The 27,759-nt window shown below is 35.9% G+C and overlaps 1 protein-coding gene and 1 long non-coding RNA gene across 12 annotated transcripts in view; one reads left to right on the forward strand and one right to left on the reverse strand.

The window, feature by feature from the left end:
• Nucleotides 1–27,759, forward strand: part of TRDN (triadin) — a 303,786-nt gene that overhangs the window by 108,896 nt on the left and 167,131 nt on the right. For all 11 annotated transcript variants that reach the window (XM_074368416.1, XM_074368418.1, XM_074368414.1 and 8 more), the window contains exon 10: nucleotides 18,641–18,718. In XM_074368416.1, the coding sequence (XP_074224517.1) occupies nucleotides 18,641–18,718 (78 nt within the window). The remainder of the gene's footprint in view (nucleotides 1–18,640; nucleotides 18,719–27,759) is intronic.
• Nucleotides 1–27,759, reverse strand: part of LOC141578359 (uncharacterized) — a 49,017-nt gene that overhangs the window by 7,527 nt on the left and 13,731 nt on the right. The window lies entirely within an intron of this gene.

The following is a 27,759-nucleotide window of genomic DNA, read 5'->3' on the forward strand; positions in this document are numbered from 1 at the left end:
TTAGTTCCAAACATCTAATTATTTTCACAAAAGCTTTGGGAGTTTTGATGTTTACTCAATAAGCATTTGTTGAATCCAGAAAAGAGATAAGATGTAGTATAAATAATTTTATAACTAAGAATAACTTGATAGGTATGCAATAAAGGTTCAGAAAACGTACATGCTAATCTCAGTATACTAGGAATAAATAGTTATCTCCACTTATCATTTGGACCTTTTCATGTTTTTTTAATAGTTTTTATTGTTTAAAACTATTTACAGAAGTAAGATTAAAGGAATAGTGAAAACTGTGATAAAAACTTAAACAAAGTGAAATGTTTATTTCATCAATTCCCTGGTTTTGAAGGTGTATATTCTCTAAATTGGAAACATTTTTAAAAGGAACAAAACTACTCAACAACTATCATGTATAAACCTGCAATGTATCCACCTTGTAAATACCAGTTCCAGATTTCAAACACATCTTTAATCGACTCTAGGGTATTATTACTTCCAGTTCTTTCAGAACTTGCATCATCAAAATGTAACAATTTAATTTTTGAAAATTTTGATAGCTTATGATTTTGTTGACGAGGATATCATCTTCATTTCATATCTGTAAAATATTTCTTATTTTAAGATTTATGAGCATTAATTAGAATGATAAATCCAGTCATTTTAAATTTATACATTATTAATTGCCTTCTGATTTCTTCAGCATCTGTACACTTAAAAAACATAAATTTTGGCACACAGGTTTTGTCAAAGATGAAAGAGTACTGTAACATAACCTTTTAACAAAATGAGATGTTTCAGGTTCTTACCACAAAATATTGCATGGTAAAGTCCTAGCTGAAGAACTAATTGGATAAGAATAGCATATTCCCTTTTTGTCCTTTGGAATGTATTGTTCATTCATTGATTCTTGAGTTTAAGAAAATTCATTGTCATCTGAAGATTCAGTCTGAAATTTCACTTGAACAATCAGTTTAAATTTCATCCTAATCATTAAAGTTTAGTGTACTGCTATCTGTCTTTTTATGTTCATCTTTTGATTCACCCAATATCCTAAATATATCTTCCTGTGTCGATATTCTTCTCTTTGCAGAAAGGAATGGAAAATAAAAATTCTAAATTCTAAACAGTATTAAATGAAACTAAAAGTAAACCATGAATGTCTCCTGCCTTTTATATCTTCTTGAATGATAATGTAAAACCTTAGTCAACACAACGAAAAAACCAAATGATGAGATTACGATGATCTATTTTACAATTACATCATCATTCTAGGCAATTTATTTTATTTTTTTCTTTCTAATACAGCTGAGAATAACTGATGAGTGATGATGAAATAATTTCTAAGTTAATAAAATAGAAAATGTTCAAAATATAGAAAAAATAAGATCATGAAAATCCTATAATGTGTCCCAGATTTTTAAAATACCAGTGGTGCTACACGGTAATTACAAGATAGAAAAAGTTCTATTATGTAAAAATTAATTAATTTTTTCTTTGTTCCTTGGAAGAGCTATAAATAAAAATAAGACAAAAAATATCAGTCTCTACAATAGTGAGAATAGCTCAAAAAAGAAACAAAAATTTAAGATTGTCTTTAATGGACCCTGATAGTACTCTGGGAACCAATCCAATGGAGAGACTATAAAGGTGGGGTCACACAAGCCAGGATTTAAATACTTTGCTTGTGTTTTTTGGTTTTTTTTTTAATTCTCAGTTTCTTTATAAAACATATTTCTTAAGATTGTTAAAATGATAAACTAAAACAATATATGCACATGTCCTCCCCTGAATTTTTTTTGCTTTCTCTCTTACTATGAGAGTTTACTGTAAAAAGATAATGTTTCTGCTGTGAAAGATTGGAGAAAATCTTATGGAAGAAGCAAAAACTGAAATGAGCCTTGAGAAACTGGAGGATAGCCTACATGAAGTTAGGGATAAAGATGTTTACGGCTGAAGGGATCATAACTAAGGCACAAATCACAATATCTTGAAATGTTCTTTTGTGACTGTTAATTGTTTAGTATTTCCTTTTTGCAAGACTCTTAAAATAATCTTTTTTAATCCTTACAAAAACTTGAGAAGAGTGTGTTATCATCCCTATTTTATAGATGAGAGAATTGAGGCACAGAGAGTTCAAGTGTTTTGTCTAGGTCACATACAACATGGACAGAGGATCAAACCCAGGTTTGATTTCTAAAACCATTAGGATTAAGACCAATCTCTCTGCTTCTCAGACATAGACAAGGAACTGCCAATGGTTCACTTTGGTTGGCACTCAGTGACCTAGAAAGAGAAACAAAATTGGAAATGTTGTACAAGATGGTTTGGTGAGAAAATGAAAACCAGTTAGGGTAAGTCCAAGGACAGAAAATAAAGCTTGACCTTAGGAGGTGATATGAAGATAGATAAGATGATTTTAGAAACGTCACAATGGTAGATTCATGGGATTCATTAGTACTGAAACCACAGGAAAAGAAAGTAAAAGCTTATTTGGAGATTGTTGTCCTGAAAATCCCAAACAATGCTCTAAATAGAAAGCAGAGGAAGAAAGTGCCCACTGAAGTGGGCAGGGCTAGAGAAATAGGAGACTCTGAACTCATCTAGGCTTAAAGCCACAAATGGTATTCAGTTGCAAAAGGGGAATAAGTGAAAATTTCAATCCAAATGTCATTTGACAAACATCTGCTAAATATTAAGATTCATTCTGGGCACTTTCCCATTTTTTCCTCATTTAATTCTCATAGCAAACTCTGAAGTGGGCAGTTAAAGAATCAAATGTGGAGTTTTGGGGACAGGTCGGCAGTGAAGACGGGGTTGCGAGGAGAGTAAGCGAAGTAAGTCAGAGTATAAACAGAGTATGTTCTGCGTGCTCAACAGTCCCAAACTGAGCGTGGTAAAGCGTGTAAGAATCCTAAAAGGTGATCTCTGTTTTAACAAGTGGAGTGGATGATTTTTTGACTGAGAAAAAAGGAACTAATAAATAATAGAAAAAGATTAAACTTGAGAGATTGTATAATAGGAGACACTACATGTTAGGAGTTTCAGAGGAAAGATATCTGTGATTTCTGGTGTTAGAGGATATAATGTGTATCTAGAATTTGAAAGATAATATCTGACTAACTGCGGAAGAATACATGGGGCTTGCTTTGTATAAAAATGAAACAGAAAATGAAGGAGGACATAGCAGTACATGTGAAATTGATGTGCTTATATGACAATGAGGGTATCAGCCTGGCAAGACAATAATTTAAGATTAGGAAATACTGGAGCATAAGAAGTGATGTTCGTGGTGACAAATTACAGACACTTGATCAATCAGGCACAGGAGATAATTTGGGATGGAAGAGAATCTTTGAAAGATTTAAAGTAGAGCAATGACGTGAAACCGGCATTTCAGAGAAGGTGATCAGGCAGCTCTTTGCTTAAGAGGTTGGAAACAGGAGAAAATTTGTGGAATTTTGCTAAAGCTGTTGAGTCTAAAACATGGTTTAGAAGGAAAGAAGGCACATTCCACAAGCCATTTTACACAGGGGTGATGCTGGGAACTACATATAAGTGACCTAATATTGCAACTCAAAATGCTCCAAACTGTCTTGACAGTTTAAGTTCACACAAGTGGTAGAAACTTAAATGAGGTCTAGATGTAAACAAGAAAAACGAAATATGGGTGACTATTTGCCAAAAACACAGTGTAGTAAGGAAAGTGCTGGAACTGGACCAGTTCATAACCTAAAAGAGAACAACAGCTTCCTTTCCTTCTCTGGCTGATTTCTGTTATTTTGATTGTTTTATTTTAATTCTTCACTGGTGGCCGTTTAATGCATGGACGTTACAGGCAGTGAGAACAGGTAGTCAGGCGCACAGACTCCAGAGCCAGACTGCATGGTTTCAAATCCAGGCCGTGCCACTTGCTGGAAATTGTAAGTTTAGTCAAGTTAATAAATCTCTTTAAACCTTCATTTCCTCCCCTGTCAAATGAGGCTGACTGTAGGACTGCTGGTTGCAGAATGCACAAGCAGAGGGTCAAAGTACACTGAGGGGCCAAAACTTTCCGAGTGTTGGCTTTTCACAAATTGAACACATATCTAAGGATTGTTAGAAGCAAACGTTCGATAGAGATAGAAAAACAATTTTTTTAAGAACCACATGAACAAATAACACACTAGACCAATTTTGCCCATTCCAGTCATCTGATGTTTTCTAGCCTAGGTTCTCCTATCTGTATAAAGTGGGTGATAATACATAACTTATAATGTGATATTGGGGATCATATGAAAAAATCCTACATTCTGTGCATTAATGAGTTTGGTTTATGTGTCTTCGAGATGAGTTCTAAGAACTGGGTTAGATTCTATAGATACAGCAGTGAACAAATATACATGATACCTACGTCTTTAAAACAGGATAATGGGTATTACTTCACAGGGTTAGGGTATGGAATAATCCATCATCCACATACACTCAGAACATACTTGACTATACTATGTACTATTTAAATGTCTAGTGGTAGCAGTGGTGCCCAAATACAGCAAAATTATGGTTTCCTACTGAGCACTTCTTATGAGCTCTCTGATTTAATTATCACATATTATTCTCTCCCAAGCAGAGGAAAGAATCTTCGTTTCTTTACTGCCTTATATACACCTTCAAGAAACTTTTACCTTTAAATCCCTATTGCCTCATATCTTGCCAGATACATGCTATGTTTATTGAATTGAATTCATGATGTGCAACATTTATCTCAATGAAAAAAATTATTGATGATCATCCCAGAGCAGCCCTCTTTATTCATTCCTGGAAATAATCTTGTTATTTAAAAAGATGACAGGTTTTCAAGCATTGCAAATAGGCCCTGTGTAAAGATTCTTAAAGGAGTTATTGGTGGTGTCCCCAGAGACAGAGGCTCAGAATTAACAAAGCCAGGTTTGCTGTGTGCATCAGTAAACTGCAGGCAGCATATAGAATTAGACAGAAATGAGAGAAAGAGGAGAGAGAACTTCCACTTTGTTATGGGCGAGCATAGTTCCTGGACTTGGCGGGGCCCCAGGAGAATTGCCTTCTGATTATTTGAAGTAGGGGGAAGCTGTTCGGGATAAATGTGTTCGATTTTCGTATTTGTCTCTATCAGCCCATTAAACATTCTAGTCATTAGAAATAGCTAGGATGTCCAGAAATAGATCCAAGCACTCGTGAGTGGCTGTGATTCCTCTGCTGCTGCTCTGACTCTCTCAGCTTCGTGGTGATGAAAGGCATTTGGTTTGGGCAGAAGGGCAGTAAATGAGAAGATTTCTCCCCTCTGCGGTATAATGGCCATACGAGTTTACTTTCTCTTTATGGAGAACAACCTGAAGACCTAACATTTCATTTTCCTCACGTTCTCAGAATTCTGCCTCCTACCCTTTTTGAAAGAGGTGTCAAATTCTAGAGGAATCTCTTTGCTGTGGAGGAACTCTCATTACCGTGTCGTTTCGGTCCAGCCTTGTCACTATTAATGGCATGGACCTGCTGTCAGACAAGAATAAATTCCTTCTCAGGTAGCCTCCTGGGACTATTCAAAGCATGTTCTAAAAGAGTCTGAAAAGGAGCAAATAATACAGAGTAATTTGAATTGCTGCATGAGAAGCAAGGAAAATTAGGGCTTAATCAAAGAATTATCAAACTAATTAGGTGTTAGTTATTAATGTGCCATGTCTTGTAATAATCTTATCTGTCAGTTTATATGCAAGAGCGCAGATTAAAAAAGCATTCTAGTAATTACGTGAACATATTCCTCTGGTGCCATTCTAAGGTTCATTTGGATGGCCCAGCAGATAAACAATAGGGAATCTAGGGCTTGCTAATGGTTCAAATACAGGCATATTTTCTAATCCCTTTTCTTAACCAAGTCTTGTTTTATTTTATTTTATTTTATTTTATTTTATTTTATTTTATTTTATTTTATTTTATTTTATTTTATTATTTTTAAGCCTCTATTTTAAACAGAAATAAAGACACCCCCTTCCTATTCTGATGTAACTACAAACTAAGTAGACTGATATAGCCACTTTCCCAGTGACCTATGTGATAAACAAACATGCTTTGTCCATAGCTTTTATTCCTGTACAGGGTGTTTGTTCACGATGAAGATAATACTGAGTTTTGCAATATTAACATTAATGTTACCAGTTGGAGGCTGTTCAACCAGTTGCTCAGATTTTTGGATCAGTTCTAGGACTGCCATGCAGCCCAAAATATTTTACATTTTGGTTTTCTAAAATATTCTATGTTGAGGCAATGATACGGTTGTTCCCACATAGTAGTCATAATCATTCCACGTTTGAAGACAGTGTGTTTTGCTTGCTTATCTCCTCATCGACATCCAGGTTGATAGACTCAAAGTCAGGTTGTCCATCAGTCTCCCAGCAGTTACTGGAGCCCCAGTATGTACTGAGTAACGTGAATTTCAAAGCAGAAGGAGGTCACAGTCTAGCCAGAAATTATTGCAAATAAAACAATGAATGGTACAAAGAAGCTGGGAGAGAAAAGCAGAACATACTAATTAAGGACTAAATCATATGATGCAGGTTATACTCATTATAACCACCCAGAGAGGAAAGAGCCACAGAGACTAGGACAGGCTAATATTTTGTCAATGATCATCTTCAGTTTTACAGTGGTTGTTATTATTAGTTGCTTACAATGAGTTTATTTATCCTTATTTAAGTGACCAGTTTTTTCAACCCAAGGGGGAAAATATAGTGGAATAATTAAATGTACTTTTTAATTTACAATACCAAGTGAGAGATCAATGCAGGCTGAATACTGAACAAAGTAACATCTCACCATACTGATGTTATCTTTACCACAGTGTGTCCTTTCAAATCAGACCCTGTTATACTTTTGTGCCTGTCCTTTGTCATGCAAACTTAATCATTTATTACTACTTTTCTCAAATCTCTGCCACTCTTTTATTAAAAAAAACTGTCGCCTACAAACCACTTTTTTTTTTGCTACCGCTTACATTGTTTAGGTAATGAGCACATGTTTAATAGACAAGGTTTGTAACAATTGGCATCTCTTAGACAAAGTGAGGAAAATAGACATAGAAAAAGCACTAATATTGTCATATCGAAACATCTGGTGAAAACAAACTGATGATTTAATCTTCTCTTACATGGAGATTGCATAAGAGGTAAACCTTCCCCATTTTCTAATATTCATGGCAATGGTTACATTAATAATTGCTTTTTTTCTCCCCAAAAGAATATTTTTGGTGTGTAAATTATAAATAGCCTCCTGGCAGAAACTGGATAAGCAGTGTGTATTGTTTTAAATGACAAAATAATATGAATTATACACAATTTAAAACAGGAAGAGAAGTTGTATGGTTTCCAAATGTGTCATTCAAGTGAGAGTATATTTGTGAATTTAATTGTGGTGTTAAGCCTATTAAATAATAATTATTAACATGTTTCCATTTTATCCTTTACCTATTAAGTACTAGCATTGAATGTTTATGTTTGTGTGATCTGCCTGTAGTTGAAAAGATACGGTGTTTTATCATCTGTATTAAAGCACCAGGTAGAAAATTCTCCATTAAAATAACGAGTCCTTTTTTTGTCTTTCTGAGATCAATTCCAAAACCAGAAGATTCTTTATTAGTTGGCTCTATGGTTCTTTTTTAAGCTTTTCATATCTCTTTGAATTGCTTGTAAATATGGAATATTTTCATGGGTTAGAGACAATTTGAAAAAAAAAAAAAGGAAAGAAATTTTCCTGCAGGTGAATAAAAAGGATAGGTCAATTGCAGCATCTCTTCCCTTTGCCAAGTCCTGCGTGGTGTGAAAATAGCTTTGGGGGTGGCTGAAATGTGTCAGACTGATTATATTTTGTAGAATGAGATCCCTGTATAAAAGAGAAGCAAAACTATTTCACAAATGCCGTTCAATAGCTTTAAAAATTATCTCCCTGTATTTGAGGATAAAGGTAAAGGAAATTCACAATGAGCCTCGGATAACATGGCTTACCTAGAACTGGAGGAAAACTTAGGTAGTCATCCAGACATTATTCTACATCAACCCTTTAAAGATTTTTGAGGCCTATCAGAGATGATGATGACAACATTGATGATGCTGATGAAAAGATTTACCAGTCACCGAGCACTAGCAGTGTACCAGGCACTGTGCTAAGTGCTACACATGGATCATCTCACTGAACTCTCACCAAACACTAGGAGGTGGCTTATAACTCCTCCACCTCATCAATTAGGAAATTGAACCTAGAGGAAGCTGCAGAATTTGCTCAGATCGCTGGATATTATCTCCAGCACTGTGGGGAGATTTATAAATATTTCTCTGGAAAGGGGATTACTGCCTCTTAGGTTTTCTTTTTTTTTTTTTTTTTTCTCTTTTCTTCACTCTGTATTGAGTGGTATAATTTAAAACAAACTCATAATCTCTGTTTCCCTCATAATGCAAATTTGACATGTACTCCTAAATCTTGCCCATACAGTTGCCGCAGAAAGGAGGCCATCAGCAGATAACTTTTAGCTGCCCTTGCTGGCTTGTCAGGGAAAGGAGTCTGGTATCGACAGCAGAAGCACTTTCCTTCCATACTCGAGAGCACAAATAGCTTCTCACCAAAATTACTGGAGGAATCTTGGTACGGTTTACTTTTAAACTTCCCAGATATCTATTAAGCTGGCCATAAGGCCTGATAAAATATCACCCAGTTCCATCATTAGAGTTTAAATAAATTTTGTTCTTTGTGGTTACAGTGGCAGCAAATTGAGATGGAAGAGAACAGAGTAAATTTCTCCCTAAGGTTGTTGGTCGGTCTGGAAGTTACTGAGGATGAAAACAACAGATTCTAGCAGTTTAGGAATTGATTTAGCAATCCACTGTGCCAGCTGTTCTCTGTCAATAACCTCTTTGGTAGAATCCTCAAGTCAAACAACCAGAAAAGATACGAGACAGAAGGAGGCATATTGATTCTCCATGTTTAGATACTTTGCAAAAATGTCAAGCCTCCTACCTCTTAGAAAGGGAGTTTGTTATTCTGCTTGTAAATTATTTTAATACATTTGTAAATGTAATGATTTTGTTTTGTGAGCTATCTTTTCTCTTATTTCCTCACCTTTGTTTGCTACGCATATTCTCACAGATCAATAATTTGGTGTGCCCTGATTTTCAGCCTTTCAGTAAATCACTAAAGTATATTGAATGTCTGAAAAGTCATTCTGAATGTAAACCGTGAACTATTACATTTTAACTTGAGAGCTATGACGCATTAAATGTACTCATATTTAGGAATATTCCACGTTATAATGCCCTGGTTGGTAAACAAAAACGTTATTAGAACTGATACTTCTGTTTTAGTAGCAATGATCAATTAAATTAAATGAGTAATAGCCCATTATTCATTAGTCAGTAAGTTAACATGGGGGGAAAGGGGCATGCCTGGGGAAATAGATAAAACTGCAGATTTTTAGCTCAAAATTTTATTGAAATTTTGTCGTTTTTCTTAAAAATCATTCATTTTTAATACTATGCAATTATGTCCTGAAAACTTAAACATAAAAATAATATTTTAAATATTTGTCATGGAAAACATTAATTTCTAATAATATAAACCATTGTTATACTCCATCTACTCCTACCACTCCACTCCTCAGAGTATAGGCATCTCCATTTTGATAAAGAATGTTAGATATGTTTGACATTGGCGAGCAGCATCTCAGAGACATAATTTGAATTAATTATAACCTTGAAAATTGAATTGACATAACTAATGGTCGAAAACATGTGCTATTTGTATTTTAAATCATCTTCAAATGAAACAACGGTTAAAATGTCCATTAAAAAATCATTTCACCATAATATGGAATGTTACAGTTAAGATCTGTTTTCTTTTAATTATTATGAATATAATTAACTATAGAATTGTTAAAGCATAATATAACAACACATGTCCTGAATTGAAATTGCTTAGCATTAGTCTAAGTTTTATCATATATTTTGTTCATTCCTTGTCCCATTATGCTATTTCTAAAGTAAATGCAAACACAAAGACAACAGGTTGCTGTTCAAAGATCTCTGCATTGGGAATCAGCATTCATGAGTCCTAATTTTAAGTCACTTTGGTGAATTTAGCAACTTGTTCACCTTTGGGCTTCAGCGTTCTCAGTGAATTCTCAGGTGTCTTCTGGCACTAAAATACTATTCATGTTACATCTGTGGGTGCAATTCTTTAGGCTGAAACATCATAAAGGATAATTTGCATAGTCTTTCCAGTTAGGGGAACCATAGATATTCAGATTATATTGCAAGTGTTATATCTTCTTTGGGCTGTTTAATATAGAAGCTACTTCTATTCATCTTTGGGCTTTAGCTCAGTTTTTCCCACTAACCATGGATAAAATAAAAGAAAATGATTACTTCAGTCTGGAATTATAAATGATCAAAAAGTAGAAACCCAAAAGATAAATAAATATAAATTTCATTATGTAATTTGTTGGAAGTATTTTCTACTCTACTGAGAACTAAATGGACCATTCATATTTTAATATTCAAACATTCTGGAAATAGTATAACAGAACAGCATTGAGCAATATTCATTTATTCACTTATTCTGGTAATCATGCATTTTCTCCTTTAATTATTCATGTTCCCTTACCAAATATGTGTTAATATTCCAGATTCTGAACTCAAGTTGCTCATAGTCTAGTGAGGATTAAAAAAACGAAAATAACAATAACAAAAACAGCCCAGGCTTGTAAATAAACACTTGTATTGAGAATCAGAGGATCAAGTGTACAGTATTCTGGGAGCATAAAGAGTTGAGAAGGGAGTGGGTAGAAGGGAATCAAGGAAGAGATTAAAGAGCTGAGCTTTGAGGAATGACTAGAAGAGGCCATGTTCTAGTTCTCATCACTAGGGGTGTATACCCCCATAGATATTTGACCTTTCATTGGGTGACTCCATGACAAGTAGGATATTTTCATTCTAAGTACATGAGATCGTTTTTATTTTTATTTTTGTAAATTGAGACTGCCATCCATCTAACATGCTTCATTAATCTCTTTTCATACCAATTCAGACTTTGTATTCAAAGAAGAACATACAATTCATATTACCTATTTGTCTGTTTCTCCCATCTTTCCTGTCTGCCTCTTGCCTCGCCTTGGGTATAAATATGATTTACTCCAGGCTTGAAAGAGATATTGTTCAGAAAGCTAGGAGAAACTATTTAACAAAAGTGAAGATAGAATAATTCTGACAGCTTTGAAAACGTCCCAGTTGACAGTCTATCTAGAACTGTGGAAATGAGAAAAGGTAAGAAATGGGCTCCATGAGGTCAATTTAGTATCTAATCAAGGTTAAACAGAACATGACTACTAAAGAAGACTATGAAAATTTTTATCTTAGGAAATGAGATATATATATATATTTAGATCCTCTAAGAGTCATGAGTCATTTATGAGTCTAAGAGTTATGAGTCTTAGATCCTCTGAGTCATTTATGACAGTAATTGGCAATTGTCTTGATCTTCCCAATAGACTAAATAAACAGAAAAATTAAATGGAGGGAAAAATCTTTATCTTAAATTGGGTCTTCTCTGTTTTGCATGACCTTGATTCAATCACTTTTCCTTCCAGAGACCATTTTTGTCCATCTGAAAACTCAGGGTGTCGGAATAGCTGATTTTGAAGTCTCTTCCACACACCCAAACTCTGTGATTATGTTTCTGTGCACCTATTTGTGTTAGGTCCCAGACCTGGGGTATTCTGTCGTAATTGAGGTACAAGGATAAATGGAACAATGATATGGCAGTGAATCAATCTTATTTCCTTTCTTTAGTTGGCTTTTCCATAGAAAAATTATTTCTACATTATAAATTGGAGATGAAGAAGAAACAACACTAATATGACCTTTATCATTTTTAATCAAAAGAAAGTATGAAATATGTATTTGGCTACTATTCCTTGCTTTCCATCAAAGTGAATATGCAAATATATAATAATACATGGAAATATTAGGGAAGCTTTTTATCAGGATGCAGAGAAACCTTTCCAGTAGAAACATTTTGGCCTGGAGGATGCTCTTTGATCTAAGAAGCTGAAGCTTTTGGTGTCTTAAACACCCTTATAGTAGGGTAGCACAGCCAGTTTATACTAAATAACCCATTTGCTTAAAAATTTTCTAAAATCATGAAAAAAATCTTGAAAATTAATTACTGATAAAGTATATAATTGGGATTACCAGTAAGGTCACGTGGCTTCTCCTTCAGTGTTTTCTATGTAAGTCCTCTGGCAAAACTGAAAACTATATAATTCAAGTGACAACAATGACTAAGCAGTTAGTCCATAAACAGCATCTAGCTGAGTATAACAGAAAGTCGCCCGCCTTTATCTGAGTATTATATTTCTCATTTGTTCCCAGATGCTCAAGCCAAATTGTCAGTCGGCCTTACTTTCTTTCCTTCACTTACCATATCAAATTCATTTAAAAATCCCATTGGGTCTGTGTCAAAATGTACTCTGAATCCATCCACTTACCTCAATGTCTTTATTTTTCATTGGCCATATCTTTAAACTTGCCACTTATTACTCTAAATAGTATTCCTTATTACCCTCCCTTGATACATTTTTTAATAGGATATTTATTTCCGTTTTACTTATTTAGTTGCTCTTTTTCCTCTCTGCCCTGTAGAATCTCAGCTCCATGAAATAGGTGATTCTGTCTGTATTATTCACGGCTACAACTCCATCTCCTAGGAAAGCGCCTCGTACTGAGTAGGCACTCAAGTATCTGTTGCACGAACAACTGAATCTCCATTCCCAGCCCACGTGGCCTCTCACCTGGGTTGTTTCCATCATCTGCAACTGATCTGCTGCTGCCTCTCATATTCTTTTGTCTGAAAACATTGTTTTTGTTCACACAGCAGCCAGTGATCTTTTAAAAACCTGCATGTCATCCTCAAACACTTCAAAAGCTTAGCACTGCCCTTAGCACAAATCCAAACTCACTGGAGCAGCTGAGAATGCTCTGCTTGGAGCCTGTCTCAGCTCTCCAGCACCAGGGGCCTTTAAGCAAGCCGGGCCGGTGCCTCACTCAGGCTGCCTGACTTGTCTTTGCCTATTGGGGCATCCTTTCATCAGACCTCTTCCGAGGCTGCCCCCCTTGTATTCAAGTTAGAACTCATGTGTCTCCCCCTTGGAGAGAGAGCCAATTCATACATTATACACTTGTCCTGCAGTTAGAATCCTCACACAAAGGCTCCCTGCTCTTCTCCCCCCTCGAGACAGCATACCTTGGACTGGAGCCACCACTGACCAGGGGAAGAGCTGCCTCTTAATTTTGCACTAAGCAGGTCCTCCTGGTCAAATCTTGCCACCACGGACTGTGCACACTAAGAAAGAAGACGCTTTTCTAATTTGCACAAACACCATTCTTGCTTTTTGAGCTGATTTAGTGTGATCTCTTTCCCTCAGTTGTTGTCTGACTCTCCACTCTGTTTTGATGTCCCTGCATTTCTGAGATCTAAAATTATGTCTTGTTTTCTATTGCCTGTCACCATCCATCGCTTTTGTAAGCTCCATAACAACAGGGTTCTTCTGTGTCTTCACTGTGGTCCCTCAACTGACTTGTGGGTACTGTTATGCCCAGGAATACTTACAACAACCCAGCTGGAGGAGACATTATTGTTCTCATTTTACCTTGAAACAAATGAGACCCAAGTCAAGTGATAATTGCCCATTTATTTGTTCCCCCATAAAACTGAGTACAAAGGATGCAAATTACATGTGTAGAACTTAGCAATACACACCTAGAGTTAGAAACGTACTTATGATTGGAGTAAATACCTTGATCTACCCACCCCGTACAAACTACTGAATTTCCTCAGATTCCTTATTGATTCCTTATTGGTAAGTTCCTCATTCATAGGCAAACTCATGAGTCTGGGATTATTACATGAGTAGTGTCAAGTTTTTTATTTTAAATAAATAGTGTTGGAAAGAGAGGAGTGGCCAACACTCTAAGTCTCTCTGGTTTCTTCTCTCTGTTTTGTGACTGTTCCAAAAGTACAAGACAGAGAAGGAGACACTCAGTAAGGAAACATGAAGGTCAATCACTGTGTCCCTGTTTTAATAAAAGACACTAGCACAATCCAATCACACATCTTAGCCTAAAATGTAAACTATATTTTCATTTAATTTTAGTATTTGTTCAATTCTAAACTTTATAAATATTATTCTATGTGTTATAAAAATAGTCTAGGAACCTTGTGACAACATATATAAATAAAAATATTGCTTTAATACATTTAAATGACAATCTTTTTTTTTTTTTTACAAAATTCAGATCTTCCCATTTTATGTTTAGTTCACAGAGATTCACAACTGCTTTTCATGATGGTGAAAGAATGAATTGAGATAAGAATTTGTAACATTCCTACTTTGTACTTTTTAAAGATGTAAATGAATGTTAATTCAGTGGTCATTTAACAGAGTGACACCTTCTCTGTCCCAAGATCTATCAGCTTTCATTGTTTGCAGCACAGGAAGACTTTCAAAGGGTTTGTAGTCTTCTGGGTGTACTCAGTACCTCCAGGAAGATGCAGTGGGGACCCAAGGGAAAAATATCTAACAGACATTGGAGAAAAAAATTTCCTTAAAATTTGTTTCAAGGTTTAGGGGATAGGCTTTAGTTGTCCAGAAATGGTTTAGAACCAGGAAGTCTACTTTAATAAAGAAACTAGGTAAATTAAACTTAAGTTTTGTGAATTGCTTTCTCCTTCACATCATCTGAATTCAGCTCGTAGCCTCCTACTTGACTTGAGATTCTGAGTAATTCCATTCGTCATTTCTAGCAAAGTAAAGAAAACAGCAGTAACTTACATCATTAGAAGGAATGCACACTGTATTCCATCCCCAGTGGAATTCCACTAAACTGAAAGCAATCAAATCGACGTGGGTGAGGAAAAACTCAGAACAATAAAATATTGGCAGCTTACAAACATGCAATTCAGGTATTATGGAAATCAGCCAGCCAAAATCACTCAAGGAACAAAAAAATAAAGCTAATTCACTACGTTTGAATGTCAGAGGGATTTTCAGGCAGTAGCTTGTAAAATGAGGGGCACCTTTAGAATTCCAAGGTAAATTTCAACAATCTAAATTTTTCCTTCAAAGAGTAACAATCTTCAAGAATTCCAAAGAAATAGATTCCTAATAAAATGATAAGCCTCTTTGCTGTAAATGAGTTCCACTATGTCTGTCATATTTAATTTTATCTGTTGTTGTGTCTTTGTTTTCTTACTTCAAAAGTCTGTTTCAAGTCCCCTTGTGTAATTAGGTGGGATATAAATTGTAAACATATTATAGGAAAAAGAATATTTTGAGTATTTACTATGTGTTGGATGCTCCATCACTTAATCCTCGTCACAGCCCTGAAAACTTTCTTCATTTTATAAAGACTGTGAGGCTTAGCTACTTCATGAAATTTCCAAATTCACACGGACTGTTTTAAGTGATGGAGCTGCAACTCTCACATCTATTTGACTCCAAGCCTGTGGTCTCTCTATACTACACAACATTGCTTTCATTACAAAAATTTTTTTATTAATATAACATTATACTCATATAATTTATTATATAACATTGCATATAATACATGCATACAGCAAAATGGTCTCTAATTTCAATAGTGTTCTCTGACGTTATTTGAGCATAAAAGAAGACTTTCTGTAAGTCAGTACTAAAGAGTCAGGTGTTATTATCAAGTATGATGCGCCTGATTTGTTTTGGTGTCCCCTAGCATGACAAAAAGTTGTCCTGAGCTAATAATTCCACTGCCAGGGCTACCTAGCGCTGTCACTGTGGAGGCAAAAGGACATCAGGTGTTTTCTTCTTCTTTTTCTGTGGTCCTGCTTCCCCACGGCAAGCATTGCTTCACAGTCATGCAGTCAACCAGGTTAGAGCATGCAGTACAGTCGATTACAGTCGTGGAGAATTTCTGATATAAACCCGATAGCACTTTGTGCTGCAGAAGCACCAGTTTGTCTGTTTTAATAGTTCTACATAGTTTGGCATCCAGGCCTGTTTTTCAGTAGATACTCTCTGTCTAGAACCTCCTTCTCCTCCTCCTTTCTTTCCTTGGGAAATTCTTTTTACACATTTAAAGGGTGTTGCAATGAATCCCCTCCAGAAATATTTCTGGGACATCTACTCTGTTTATATTGTTTCCCATCATTACAGTCTATTATAATGATCTGTCTCTAAGTCTGTTTTAGCCATTGTTGGGAACTTTGTGCTGGCAGCATTGGGGTTTAATGGTTCTTCAGTGCTGGGAACTGATAAGTGTTCACTAAATTTTTCTTTTAAATAAAATAGTGACTTCAGAGTTCCTCCAGGAAAATATAAGAATATTTTGTCATGTGAACTATGAATTATTCTCTGGGGAAAGAACTGAATATACTTAAAAATCAGTTATCAAAGAGCTTATCAAGACTTTAAAAGATTATGATTATACATCACTACTTTTCAATAAAGTACACGACAGGAGAGAAAGCAGTTTAGTATGAACGGCAGGATTCTATGAAGATATTTTTGAAAATCTTGGCATTTAAGAAATAACTGATTTATGTATATTTATGGTCTCTTGTATTTTAAGCTTTAGATATTTAATTGACTCCTTCCTCAATCTAGATTCTCCCTAGATTTTAAAAACTACAAAATATCATCCTACCTTAGAAACATTTTTTTCAAGATGAGCTCTCTAGTAAGACTTGGAAGTGAATCTTTCCAAGGATACATTCCTTCAGTCTACAAAGAAGGTGGAAACTCAGGTTGAAAGCTTCACTCCTCTGTCTCTTTCCAGTTGCAGAACCCCTTACGTGTGATGACCCGCTGCCTGCCTAAGGGAGTCTGAGAGGAGCTCTAAACACCTCAAATCTGCTTAGGAGCTGAGAACCTGAATCCCTGTTCAACTCAGTTTCAAACTACAAAATGAAAATTATACCTACATCCTAAGGATCTTGGGAAGATTGTAGACTTAATAGATCACAACTGTTTGGGATCATTTTAGGCACTGTGTTTTTAGGCATTTTAGTAAGCACTATATACACGTTAGCTAGGGAAGAAAAACACTTTTTCTATACAAACATTAGCTAGGGATCAAACTCCTTTCTTAGTGTGCTCAGCCTTACCTTTTGTTTGCTTACTGAAAAAGGGACTTCCACCTTGTGTTATGTTTCCATCAAATCTTTGCTCTCATGAGTAAAAAATTTTATTAATAACATGGGTTGATACTTTCCTAGATTTATGGCCTGCATGGCATGAAATCATTTGCTTTGCTCTTGTTCATATACTTGAACATGCTCAAGAATCAACCTGGGTGGGTCTAACAACTAGTAGCAAGTCCTGTGATGAATGAAGACTAACCCCTTCTATGTGGCTTGAGGGCCTGGGATTCCTCTCTTCTCACCAGCGCAGAAGGTGGTGTGTGTGTGGCTCCAATGGCTAATCCTCTATTCACCAGAGCAAACTAGTTGTGACAAATTCTTTTTTTTTTTTTATGTATTTTTATTGAAGTATAGTCAGTTTACAATGTTATGTCAATTTCTGGTGTACAGCACAATGTTTCAGTCATATAGGAACATACATATATTTGTTTTCATATTCTTTTTCACCATAAGTTACTACAAGATATTGAATATAGTTCCCTGTGCTATACTGTATGAACTTGTTGTTTATCTATTTTATATATATCAGTATCTGCAAACCTTGAACTCCCAATTTATCCTAAGCAGGCAGGTCTGCTGACATTTGATAATATCTAGTTGTTGGTGAGATTTTAGAAGGTGCATGTGCCCACGTTGATTGTTGGATTTAAAAGAAACCCACAGCAGGAGCTGATGGACTGAAAATTAATGATAAAACATTTTATAAGGATTTCATGCAGGATCATATGTTAGTTAATGTTTACAGTTCGTGGCCCGGATGGTTTTGGTTAATTAAAGAAATCACTTGGGATAAGGAAGCACTCAGAAACGATTGTGGGCGCTTATACAGTTCATAATAAGCCCAGAGACTTGAGGGAGGCTTTCAAGGTTCTATAAAACTGAATATATTTTCCCTTTGGCCCATTATTTACTTAACTGCAGGTCATTTATTTTGGCAGGAGAAAATGTACCTGTTCAATATCAAAAGGCCTATGAATTTTAACCTTCTTTTATTGCCTTATTATATCATTTGAGAATTTTTAGTTAAATGAAAAAAATGGTGATTTTGCTCTATAGTAGGATTCCTCTCAGCTTCTGTGATTTTCGTTTCCATAATTTGAAGTGCATATTGAAAATAAATTGCTTTATTTGATTGCATGTGGATTTTCCATTAATGAAGTCCAGTAGATATATTTGACATTGTTATATACACCTAAGAAAAGTAATATATTCAGAAATGGCTCTGAAGATAAGTGAATCTGTGTTTGTATCCACCTAAAGATCTCACCTAATAACAATTTTTCTTCTTGCATAATAATATGGATTTATACTTCAGACTATGAATTATGCATGTGGGGGATGGATGTAGCTATTTTAGTTGTGGATATTAAATTTGTTAATACTTTTTTTTCCAATACCTACTGCGGCACTGTGTGCACAGGACAAAGCCCAGCCATACCACCTCCATTACCAACACAGCAAGCTTCCCGACCCCCTCCGGCATCACCCACTCTTGAAGGCAAGTATTTCATTTTATTTTCCAAAGATCGTCTCTATCGTAGCCAAAACAGAATGTAGAGAAACAAAGTGAAACAGTGACAGCAGCAACAACAAAAGCCGTGTTTTCTTGGATAGTTTTAGTATGCCTCAGCTGCAGTTTACTTTTCCCAAAATCACAATATGCTCCTTTTTTAAACACCAAACATTTCCTCCTAAGATTTTGTATCAGTAACCATCAGCTTCCAGAGGAATGAACGGCTTTATACCCTTGAAATCAAGCTAGAGGGCGTAGGGACCAATGGACAAGGATACGCCCTGGGAGTCTTGCAGTTTGACGACTTGGTGAATTGAGACTCTGGTGCCAGACTTCCTGGGTTTGAATCTGAGTTTCACCTCTTACTAGCGGTGTAAATTCGGAAAATTACTTCAATTTACTCTCTATGAATTTTGTCATTTCTAAGATGGACAAAAATAGTACTAATCTCATAGAGTTATAGTGAAGAGGGAATGCTCTGTGTGTGTGTGTGTACCTGCTTATAAGTGCTTTATGAAATTAGCAGTTAATACTATTATTAATTAGTTCTTTAAAATATGATGTTCCCAGATCAGCAAAATTAGAAGAAGGAAGTATCATCATAATCAGTTTTGCCAGACATTCCAAATCATTTCCCAAAGTCTTCATTCATTCATTTCTTCAACTAAAATTTGTTAAATTCCAACCATGGGCTCATGTCAGGTGTTGTCCAAAGTACTGGGATTCAGAGATTAATGTAAAAATAGCTCCTGCCATACCAAAATGCAGTTTTCAGATACAAAATTAAAGGTAATTAAAGAAGATCTGAATCTAAAACACAAGTAGCAAAAGCCAAGTATGCCACTAATTTTCTGCAAGAGTACAAATGGAGGTCTCCTCCAGATCATAGCAGCATTCCTCCCCACCTCCCCCCAGCTCTCTCCCACACTTAAAGGGACCTCTGGGGACCCTGGTGGACACCAGCCTGCTTACTTGCCTTCTGTCCACTCTGTCCAACAGCTCCCTGTTGACTTTGTTCACCCCTTGAGACTAGAGGTGACCACAGTTACGATGATTCTTTCAAGAAGAGACCCATGAAGCCACTGGCATCAGAAATAGGGCTGTGTGGAGGGGAAAAAAAAAAATCAAGACCCCAGGATGTGGAGTATAAGAGAGAAGAGATTCTGTAACCACACCCTGTCAACCTCATAGATTCCTAGGTCTGGGGTGGGTACAGCCAGAGGAGGGCCCAGGAGAGCACATAAAGCACAGAGCCTCCGGGAGGGGCCCTGGTTCCTGATTCTAAGAGGTGTGCTGATTTACCACAGCGTGATAAAACCAGCGTGAATAATAAGTCAGTACAGAGTACTGTGAAAGCTTAGAGAAGAGAGGGCATAGCTCTGTTTGGAAGAGATAAGGAGGGTCCCAGGAAAGGCTTCTCTGCAGAGATGACTGTGGAGCTTAAATCTCAAGAATAGGTGATTATAAAGCAACAAGGAAGGCAAGAGCATTGCCAATACCATGATTGGCATATGCAAAGGCATGGAGATGAGGAAAAAATAAGTTTGGTTCAGAGTAGTATAAATAGTTCAGCATGGAGAGAAGGAAGAGGCGTGAAGAGATATTAGGTTAGTTGATAGAAAGGCACGTGGAGGGCAGATCATGAAGTACTTTGTAGGCTAATAAACCTACAATATACTCAGCCTGCAGATAGATTTATCAACATTTTCTGTCTTTAATTATCTAACCTTTCTTTCCTTCCTTTTTTTTTTCTCTGATCATGGTTTTGTTTGTTTTGCAAATCTCTGACATCATCCTATTTCATCTTATTTCACCTATTTCAAGAATTTTTTTTTAAATTTTTGACACATTTACATGGTTCAAAATTGAAAAGTTTTAAAAATTACATAAGGTAAAAAGTCTCCCTCTTGGCCCTATCCACCAACTACCCAGTTCTCCATATAGGCAAACAATATTAGTTGCTTGTAGAATCTTCCAGAGATATTTTGTGCGTGTGCAGACACAAATATTTCCTCTTTAGCTAAAAGTTTTTTTTCTTAGGAAGATGGGAAATTTTCCATGGATGGTATAGAGTTGTCATTTAGAAAGATCAACCTGGCTGTCAGTCTGCTGGGCTAGACCTGGTTTAAGATTGATTGAGGGCACTTGGGAACAGAACGGTCCAAACAGAATAGTCCAAAGCCTGAACTACACAGAGGTGTAGTGGATGGAGAAAAGTGGATAGATCAGAAAGATGCTTGGGAAGAGAATCAACTGGTCCAGTGTTCTGATTTGCATAGGTGCTTAGATGGAACAAGAAATGAGAATGACTCTAGGCTTCCTGAATTAGATATCCAAGTGGACAGTGGCCACATTAACTAATATGGGAAACCACTGAAATGAAACAGGTCTAGTGAGGAGAAGCAATGAGATAATGGGTTCAGAAAGGATATGAGAGTTTTCCAGGGAACATCTAGGTAGAATTACTGAGCAGACCATTCTAAATTGGACGTGGAACTCAAGAAAATATTATATGATTGTTATAAGGAATTATACCCTCATATAACCTGTCCTCTCTTTTACATCTTGCTTATCTTCTCCCTTTCAAACCCCACCCCCAAATGAATCTCCAATAATGATGAGGAAATGTCTGAGAATTTCAGTCCACCTCATGTATCCTGAGACCCCTCCTATAAAGGTGACCCGGGCTCTGTTGATTATTTCCTGTTGATTAGAAAGGTAGTGGGAACTCTGTGCCATGGGAAATAATACAATAATAAACACCCTGTGCTCAGGAATCACACAGATCTGGGTCCAAATTCTGGCTCTGCTCTTTTCTACCTGGATGACCTTAAATGTGATACCTAAACTTTTAGACTCTTTATTAGTAAAATACTGATACTCATAATATCTACCACAGAGAAGTGTTTTAAAGACAGAATAAAACTATAATAATTGCAATTTTTATTATTGTGTTTGATATAGATGAACATAGGAAGTTCTTTGACTGCATTTTATTGGCTTAACACAACTTTCTACGAAGAATAGTTTGTAGATTACCATTATTTAAAAAAATGCATATGTGTCAATGCAAACAAAATGTTGATGTGTAAAAAATCTTACAAATCCAACCAATTGTTTTACATCAAATATCTGAATTTGGTAGCCTGTTTAGATAGTCTTTTATTTATTTTTACTTTTTAGTTAAATCTGAATGCTTTTGCAAGAGATGCATTGTCCAATTGACCACAGACCCAACAGTCATTTTGGCTATACATTTGTGTTTCACACAGCCAATAGCCAGGGAAGAATCTGAGTAGCTGAGCAGGTGATTTTCCTAAGTTTGTGTTATAATACCAGCATGTTCGATGTACTTTTCTGGCCAGATTCTGACCAAATCATGCCTTTGGCTATGTTCTCTTCAATTCACATTTCTATAGAAATACTGTTTGCTACACTTAAATGCATTTTACATTTGATATTCCAAATCTCTGTAAGTTGGACAATAGTTATTTATGATTAACAAACGTAGACTTGGAGTTTATTTATTTGTGCTAAATTAGTAGACAGCAGGACTGGGATTCCAGCCCTGAATTTCTAGTTCCATGCCCAGAGATCTTTCTATCATATTATCATGCAGTCATTGGAGTCTGAGGAGTCAGTCTTCATGTTTTCTGAGACATCAACAACTTTGGGAAAATGAAGACAAAGTTTTGTGCTTTAGAATGCAGACTCTGATTTAGAATGCAGGGTGGGGCCTGAGATTTTTCATTTTTACCAAGCTCCCAAGTACTGCTGATGCTACTGGTCCAGGACCTCATCTGAGAAGTAAATCCCTAGGTGATTTAGGAGGGAGGTGGAGAGAACAGTTGAATATTTCTAAAAATGCTTGTAATTTAGTATTAGTCATCTAGATGACCTATAAGTTGCCAAATGTCCTTCAAAATGGCTGGAATGACACAAATAAAGAAATTCTGACTGCTTGTTGTCAGGGAAAAAGCAAAAGGTTTCAAGCCAAATACCTAAGCATTATAGAAATTCTCAAAAGAGAGCAAGAGAAATGCCATTGGGAATAGGGGGAAATGTTACATTATACTTGTAAATTATAACAACCTATTATATAGTATGCAAAATATTTTGATTTGGCCAGCTACAAATTGAATGAATTAGCAGTTGCAAATTTCAAGTAAGAATCCCATACAATCTGTAAGTCAGGACTGTGTCAATACCACCTGAAGAAAAGAGTTTGTTTGATTAATAGGGACCATGATTTAATGAAAAGTTCATGGAAAGTCTCCCTCTAAGAGTCCAAATCAACAATACTTCTTGAATATTTAGAGAACAGCCCAGATTTAGTCCAAGTTTTAACACTGTTGTCTCCCACCCAAGTCAGCTACAGACACGTAGTATTTAGCCCACACATATCTTTTATTTATTATTTTTTGAAAGTGATCGATCATCTTGGGTAGTGTAAGCTTCCCACTGTCTCCAGTGACTCTCATGCCTCCTTCTCCTGTTCACTCCATTGGGTCCAGACTTCTTCTGTATGTGTGACAATTATGTGAAGAGAATTTCTTCTTGGTATAATAATTTCTTAAATTCTTGATCAACTTTGGTTTCAAAATCTGCTAAGGCTGCCTTTGCAAAATACCGCAGGTTGGATGTCTTAAACAACAGATAGTTATTTTTTCACTGTTCTGCAGGCTGGGAGTCTGAGGTCAGGGTGCTAACATGGTTGGATTCTAGTGAGAGCCTATTTCCTGGCGTGTAGGGCCACCTTCTTGCTGAACCCTCACATGGCAGAGAGGTGGCAGAGAGGGAGCTCTGGTGTCTCTTCCTCTTCTTAGCAGGGCACCAGTTCTCTTGGATCAGGACTCTGCCCTTACAATCTCACTTAAACGTCAGTTTCTAAAGGCCTTATCCCCAATCCAGTTACATGGGGGTTAGGGCTTCAGCATGAGAATTTTGGAAGGACACATGTCAGTCCACAGCACTTGGGAACCTCTATGCTTAGTTAATAAATAAATAAAGCAGCTTAAATGTTTATTTTATGTAATATGTTTAGTAAGTTGTTTAAATATTTCTTTTTGAGTAATCAATGACTTTGCCTTTTTCATTTCTATCATACATGGTTTTCCAAAACCATGAATTCCCAACTTACATCATCTTCTGCACATGCTTATAACTGACAGGAGTTAAGTATTTTAAATTTTTTTCTTAATTGAACTCAAATATAAATGAGTTTATGTGAAGGTAATAAAACAATGAAAACTCTAAGTAATCTCATCACCGGCTACTGATGTGTATCATTTACCTAGCTAGGAAACAAAAGACTTAGAAAAAAATTATAGTCAGAAGGAGGAATTGAGAGAGAGACCAGTTATATTCCTTTTGGCATTTGGACTATAGTAGCTTATGTGACTTGAGATAATTCATCAAAAACCTGACAAGTGACCATCTCACTGTCCAAACGTTCACAGAACAAGAGAAGCCTATAAATAATAGTCACATTTTCAGTTTCATCAGATTCTAATTCTGTTGTTGCAAGATGGACATAAAGTAAGGGACTCCAATGCCTCCAGTTTGAGGCAGATTTTGATAGTCAGATTGCTTAAACGTTTGACTCTAGCTTATCTCCAAGAAGAGGTTCCTGAACCACCCTGTAGCAAATGCTTTGCCTATCAGTCTGTCACTTGGAAAAGAATGGGTCATTTGTTAAGTGGGACACTTCGGTTCTATTGTTACATTTAAAGAGCAATTTAATTTGACATTTCATCCTGGAGCCCAATACTGCAGTGTAAGTGAACAACCTAACAGTGTTGCAGGACGACAAGGCAGGCTTGTTAGTAGTGTCCACTCTTAATTCCCAGAAATGCACTTAATTCCTTTGCACTGAGGAAGCTAACACTGAGCAGCTTCCCAAGGAGTCCACCTTATCAGGCGGTGCTGAGATCATGGGCTTTGTCAGGGCTCGCAGATGTGCCGCCTGTGGCTTCATTAACATAATTGATTAGGAACTAGGATGTATTTAGTATTAATCAAGCTGTTTTTAGTGAGGCTGATTATGCAGTCCTTGATGCACTATTTTAGTCTGGAACTTCCTTAGGACCAAAGGACCAAGTTGCAAGAAAATGGCATTATGTAAAAGGGAACTTACATGTAGCACTGAAGTATGCTCTTTGATTTGAGGAAAACAGTAACAAGTCAAAATGTAGGAACTTAAACATATTTTGCATTTTAATGTTTAAAAAAGTAGGGCTTGCATGTAGACTGGATTATTATGTTTGCTCACAGGAGACTGGAAACAATTTAGGATTTTATCAGTAGAAATCTCAAAGAATCATGGACCTCATTATGGGTAGCAGCACTCTACACATCTGTGAAGCCCTTAAAAGCTTCCTTTGCGCTTTCATGGCACTTGAGAAATGTAAGTTTCTCACAACACTTGCTCCATTTTGCAAAGTATCTGTGCACTTCGAATCTCAGGCCACTTGTCTAATGCCTGGAGGTTAGCTGTGTCTGGCCTTTCTTGAATTTTACCCCTCTCTCCACACCACACACTTTGTACACCATAATGAAACTTTTTTTTATTGAAATATAGTTGATTCACAATGTTGTGTAACTTTCTGAGGCACAACATAGTGATTCAGTTTATATATATATAAATATACGGGTATTATTTTCCATATTCTTTTCCATTATTTTTATTATAGTATATTGAATATAGTTCCCTGTGCTGTACAGAAAGATCTTGTTGTTTATCTATTTTTTATATATATAGTAGCTTGTATCAGCTTTTCTCAAACTTCTAATTTATCCCTCTCCCAACCACTTTCCCCTTTAGTAACCATGTTTGGTTTCTGTCTGCCAGTCTGTTTCTGTTTCATAAATAACTTCATTTGTGTCATATTTTAAATCCCACATATAAGTGATATCATATATTTCTCTTTCTCTTTCTGACTCAGTATGATAATTTCTATGTCCATTCATGTTGCTGAAAATGGCATTAATTTATTCTTTTTTATGGCTGAGTAGTATTCTATTGTATATGTATATAATGTGTATGTATATACACACACACACACATACACACACCAGATCTTCTTTATCCAAATATCTGTTGATGGACATTTAGATTGTTTTCATGTCTTGGCTATTGTAAATAGTGTTGCTATGAACATTAGGGTGCATGTATTTTTTCAAATTATAGTTTTCTATGGATATATGCCTGGAAATGGCGTTGCTGAATGATATGGCAACTATATTTTTAATATTTTAAAGAACTTCCATACTGTTTTCTGTAGTAGCTACACCAATTTACATTCCCACCAACAGTGTAAGAGGGTTCCCTTTTCTCCACACACTCTCCAGCATTTATTATTTGTAGGCTTTTTGGTGATAGCCATTCTGACTTCACTGTAGTTTTAATTTGCATTTCTCTAATAACGAGCAATGTTGAGCATCTTTGCATGTGGCTATTTGCCATCTGTATGTCTTCTTTGGAGAAATGTCTATTTACTTCTTCTGCTCGTTTTTTGATTGGGTTGTTCTTTTTTGTTATTGAGTTGTATGAGCTGTTTGTATATTTTGGAAGTTAAGCCCTTGTCAGTCGCATTATTTGCAAATATTTTCTCCCATTCTGTAGGTTTTTTTTGTTTGTTTATGGTTTCCTTGGCCGTGCAAAGGCTTATGTTTTATTAGGTCCCAAATGTTTATTTTTGCTTTTATTTCTGTTGCCTTGGGAGACTGACCTAAGAAAACATTGCTATGATTTATGTCAGAGAATGTTTTGCCTATGTTCTCTTCTAGAAGTTTTACAGTGTCATGCCTTATGTTTAAGTTTTTAAGCAATTTTGAGTTTAGTTTTGTGTATAGTGTGAAGGAGTGTTCTGACTTCAATGATTTACACATGGCTGTCCAGCTTTTCCAACATGACTTGACAAAGAGACTGTCTTTTCACCATTGTATATTCTTGCCTCTTGTCAAAGATTGACCATAAATGTATGGGTTTATTTCTGGGCTCTCTATTCTGTCTCATTGATCTATATGTCTGTTTTTGTGCCAATACCATGCTGTTTTGGTTATTGTAGCCTTGTAGTATTGTCTGAAATCTGAGAGAGTTATGTTTTGTTCTTTTTCTTGAAGATTATTTTGGCAATTCTGGGTCTTTTATGGCTCCATATAAATTTTAGGATCATTTGTTCTAGTTCTGTGAAAAATGTCATGTATAATTTGATTGGGAACACATTAAATTTGTAGATTGCTTTGGGTAGTATGGCCACTTTAGCAATATCAGTTCTTCCAATCCAAGAGCATGGGATACCTTTCCATTTCTTTGAATCATCTTCTATTTCCTTTATCAATGATTTACAGTTCTCAGCATAAAACTCTTTCACCAATTGGTCAATTTTGTTCCTAAGTATTTTTGTTTTTTTGATGAGATTTTAAAAGAGATTTTTTTTACTTTCCCTTTTTGATATTTCATCATTAGTATAAAGTACAGCAACAGATCTCTGTATGTCAATCTTGTATCCTGCTACCTTGCTGAATTCATTTATCAGTTCTAGCAGTTTTTGTGTGGAGTCTTTAGGGATGTCTATATATTGTATCAAGTCATCTGCATTTAATGACAGTTTTACCTCTTCTCTTTCAGTTTGGATCCCTTATATTTCTTTTTCTTGTCTGATTGCTGTGGTTTCCAATTCTATGCTGAACAGAATTGGTGAGAGTGGGCATCCTTGTCTTGTTCCAGATTTTAGTGGGTAGGCTTTCAGCTTGTTACTGTTGAGTGTTATGTTGATTGATGTGCATATGTTGAAACCATCCTTGTGACTCTGGGATGAATCCAACTTGATCATGGTGTATGATCTTTTTATGTGTTGTTGGATTTGGTTTGCTAATATTTTATTGAAAATGTTTGCATCTATATTCTTCAAAGATATCAGCCTGTAATTTTTTTGGTAGTGTCTCATCTGGTTTTGGTATCAGGGTGATTGTGGCTTCATAGAATGAGTTTGGGATGGTTCTCTCCACTTCAGTCTTTTAGA

Source organism: Camelus bactrianus, chromosome 8, assembly GCF_048773025.1.
Source record: "Camelus bactrianus isolate YW-2024 breed Bactrian camel chromosome 8, ASM4877302v1, whole genome shotgun sequence".
NCBI classification, from domain to species: Eukaryota; Metazoa; Chordata; class Mammalia; order Artiodactyla; family Camelidae; genus Camelus; species Camelus bactrianus.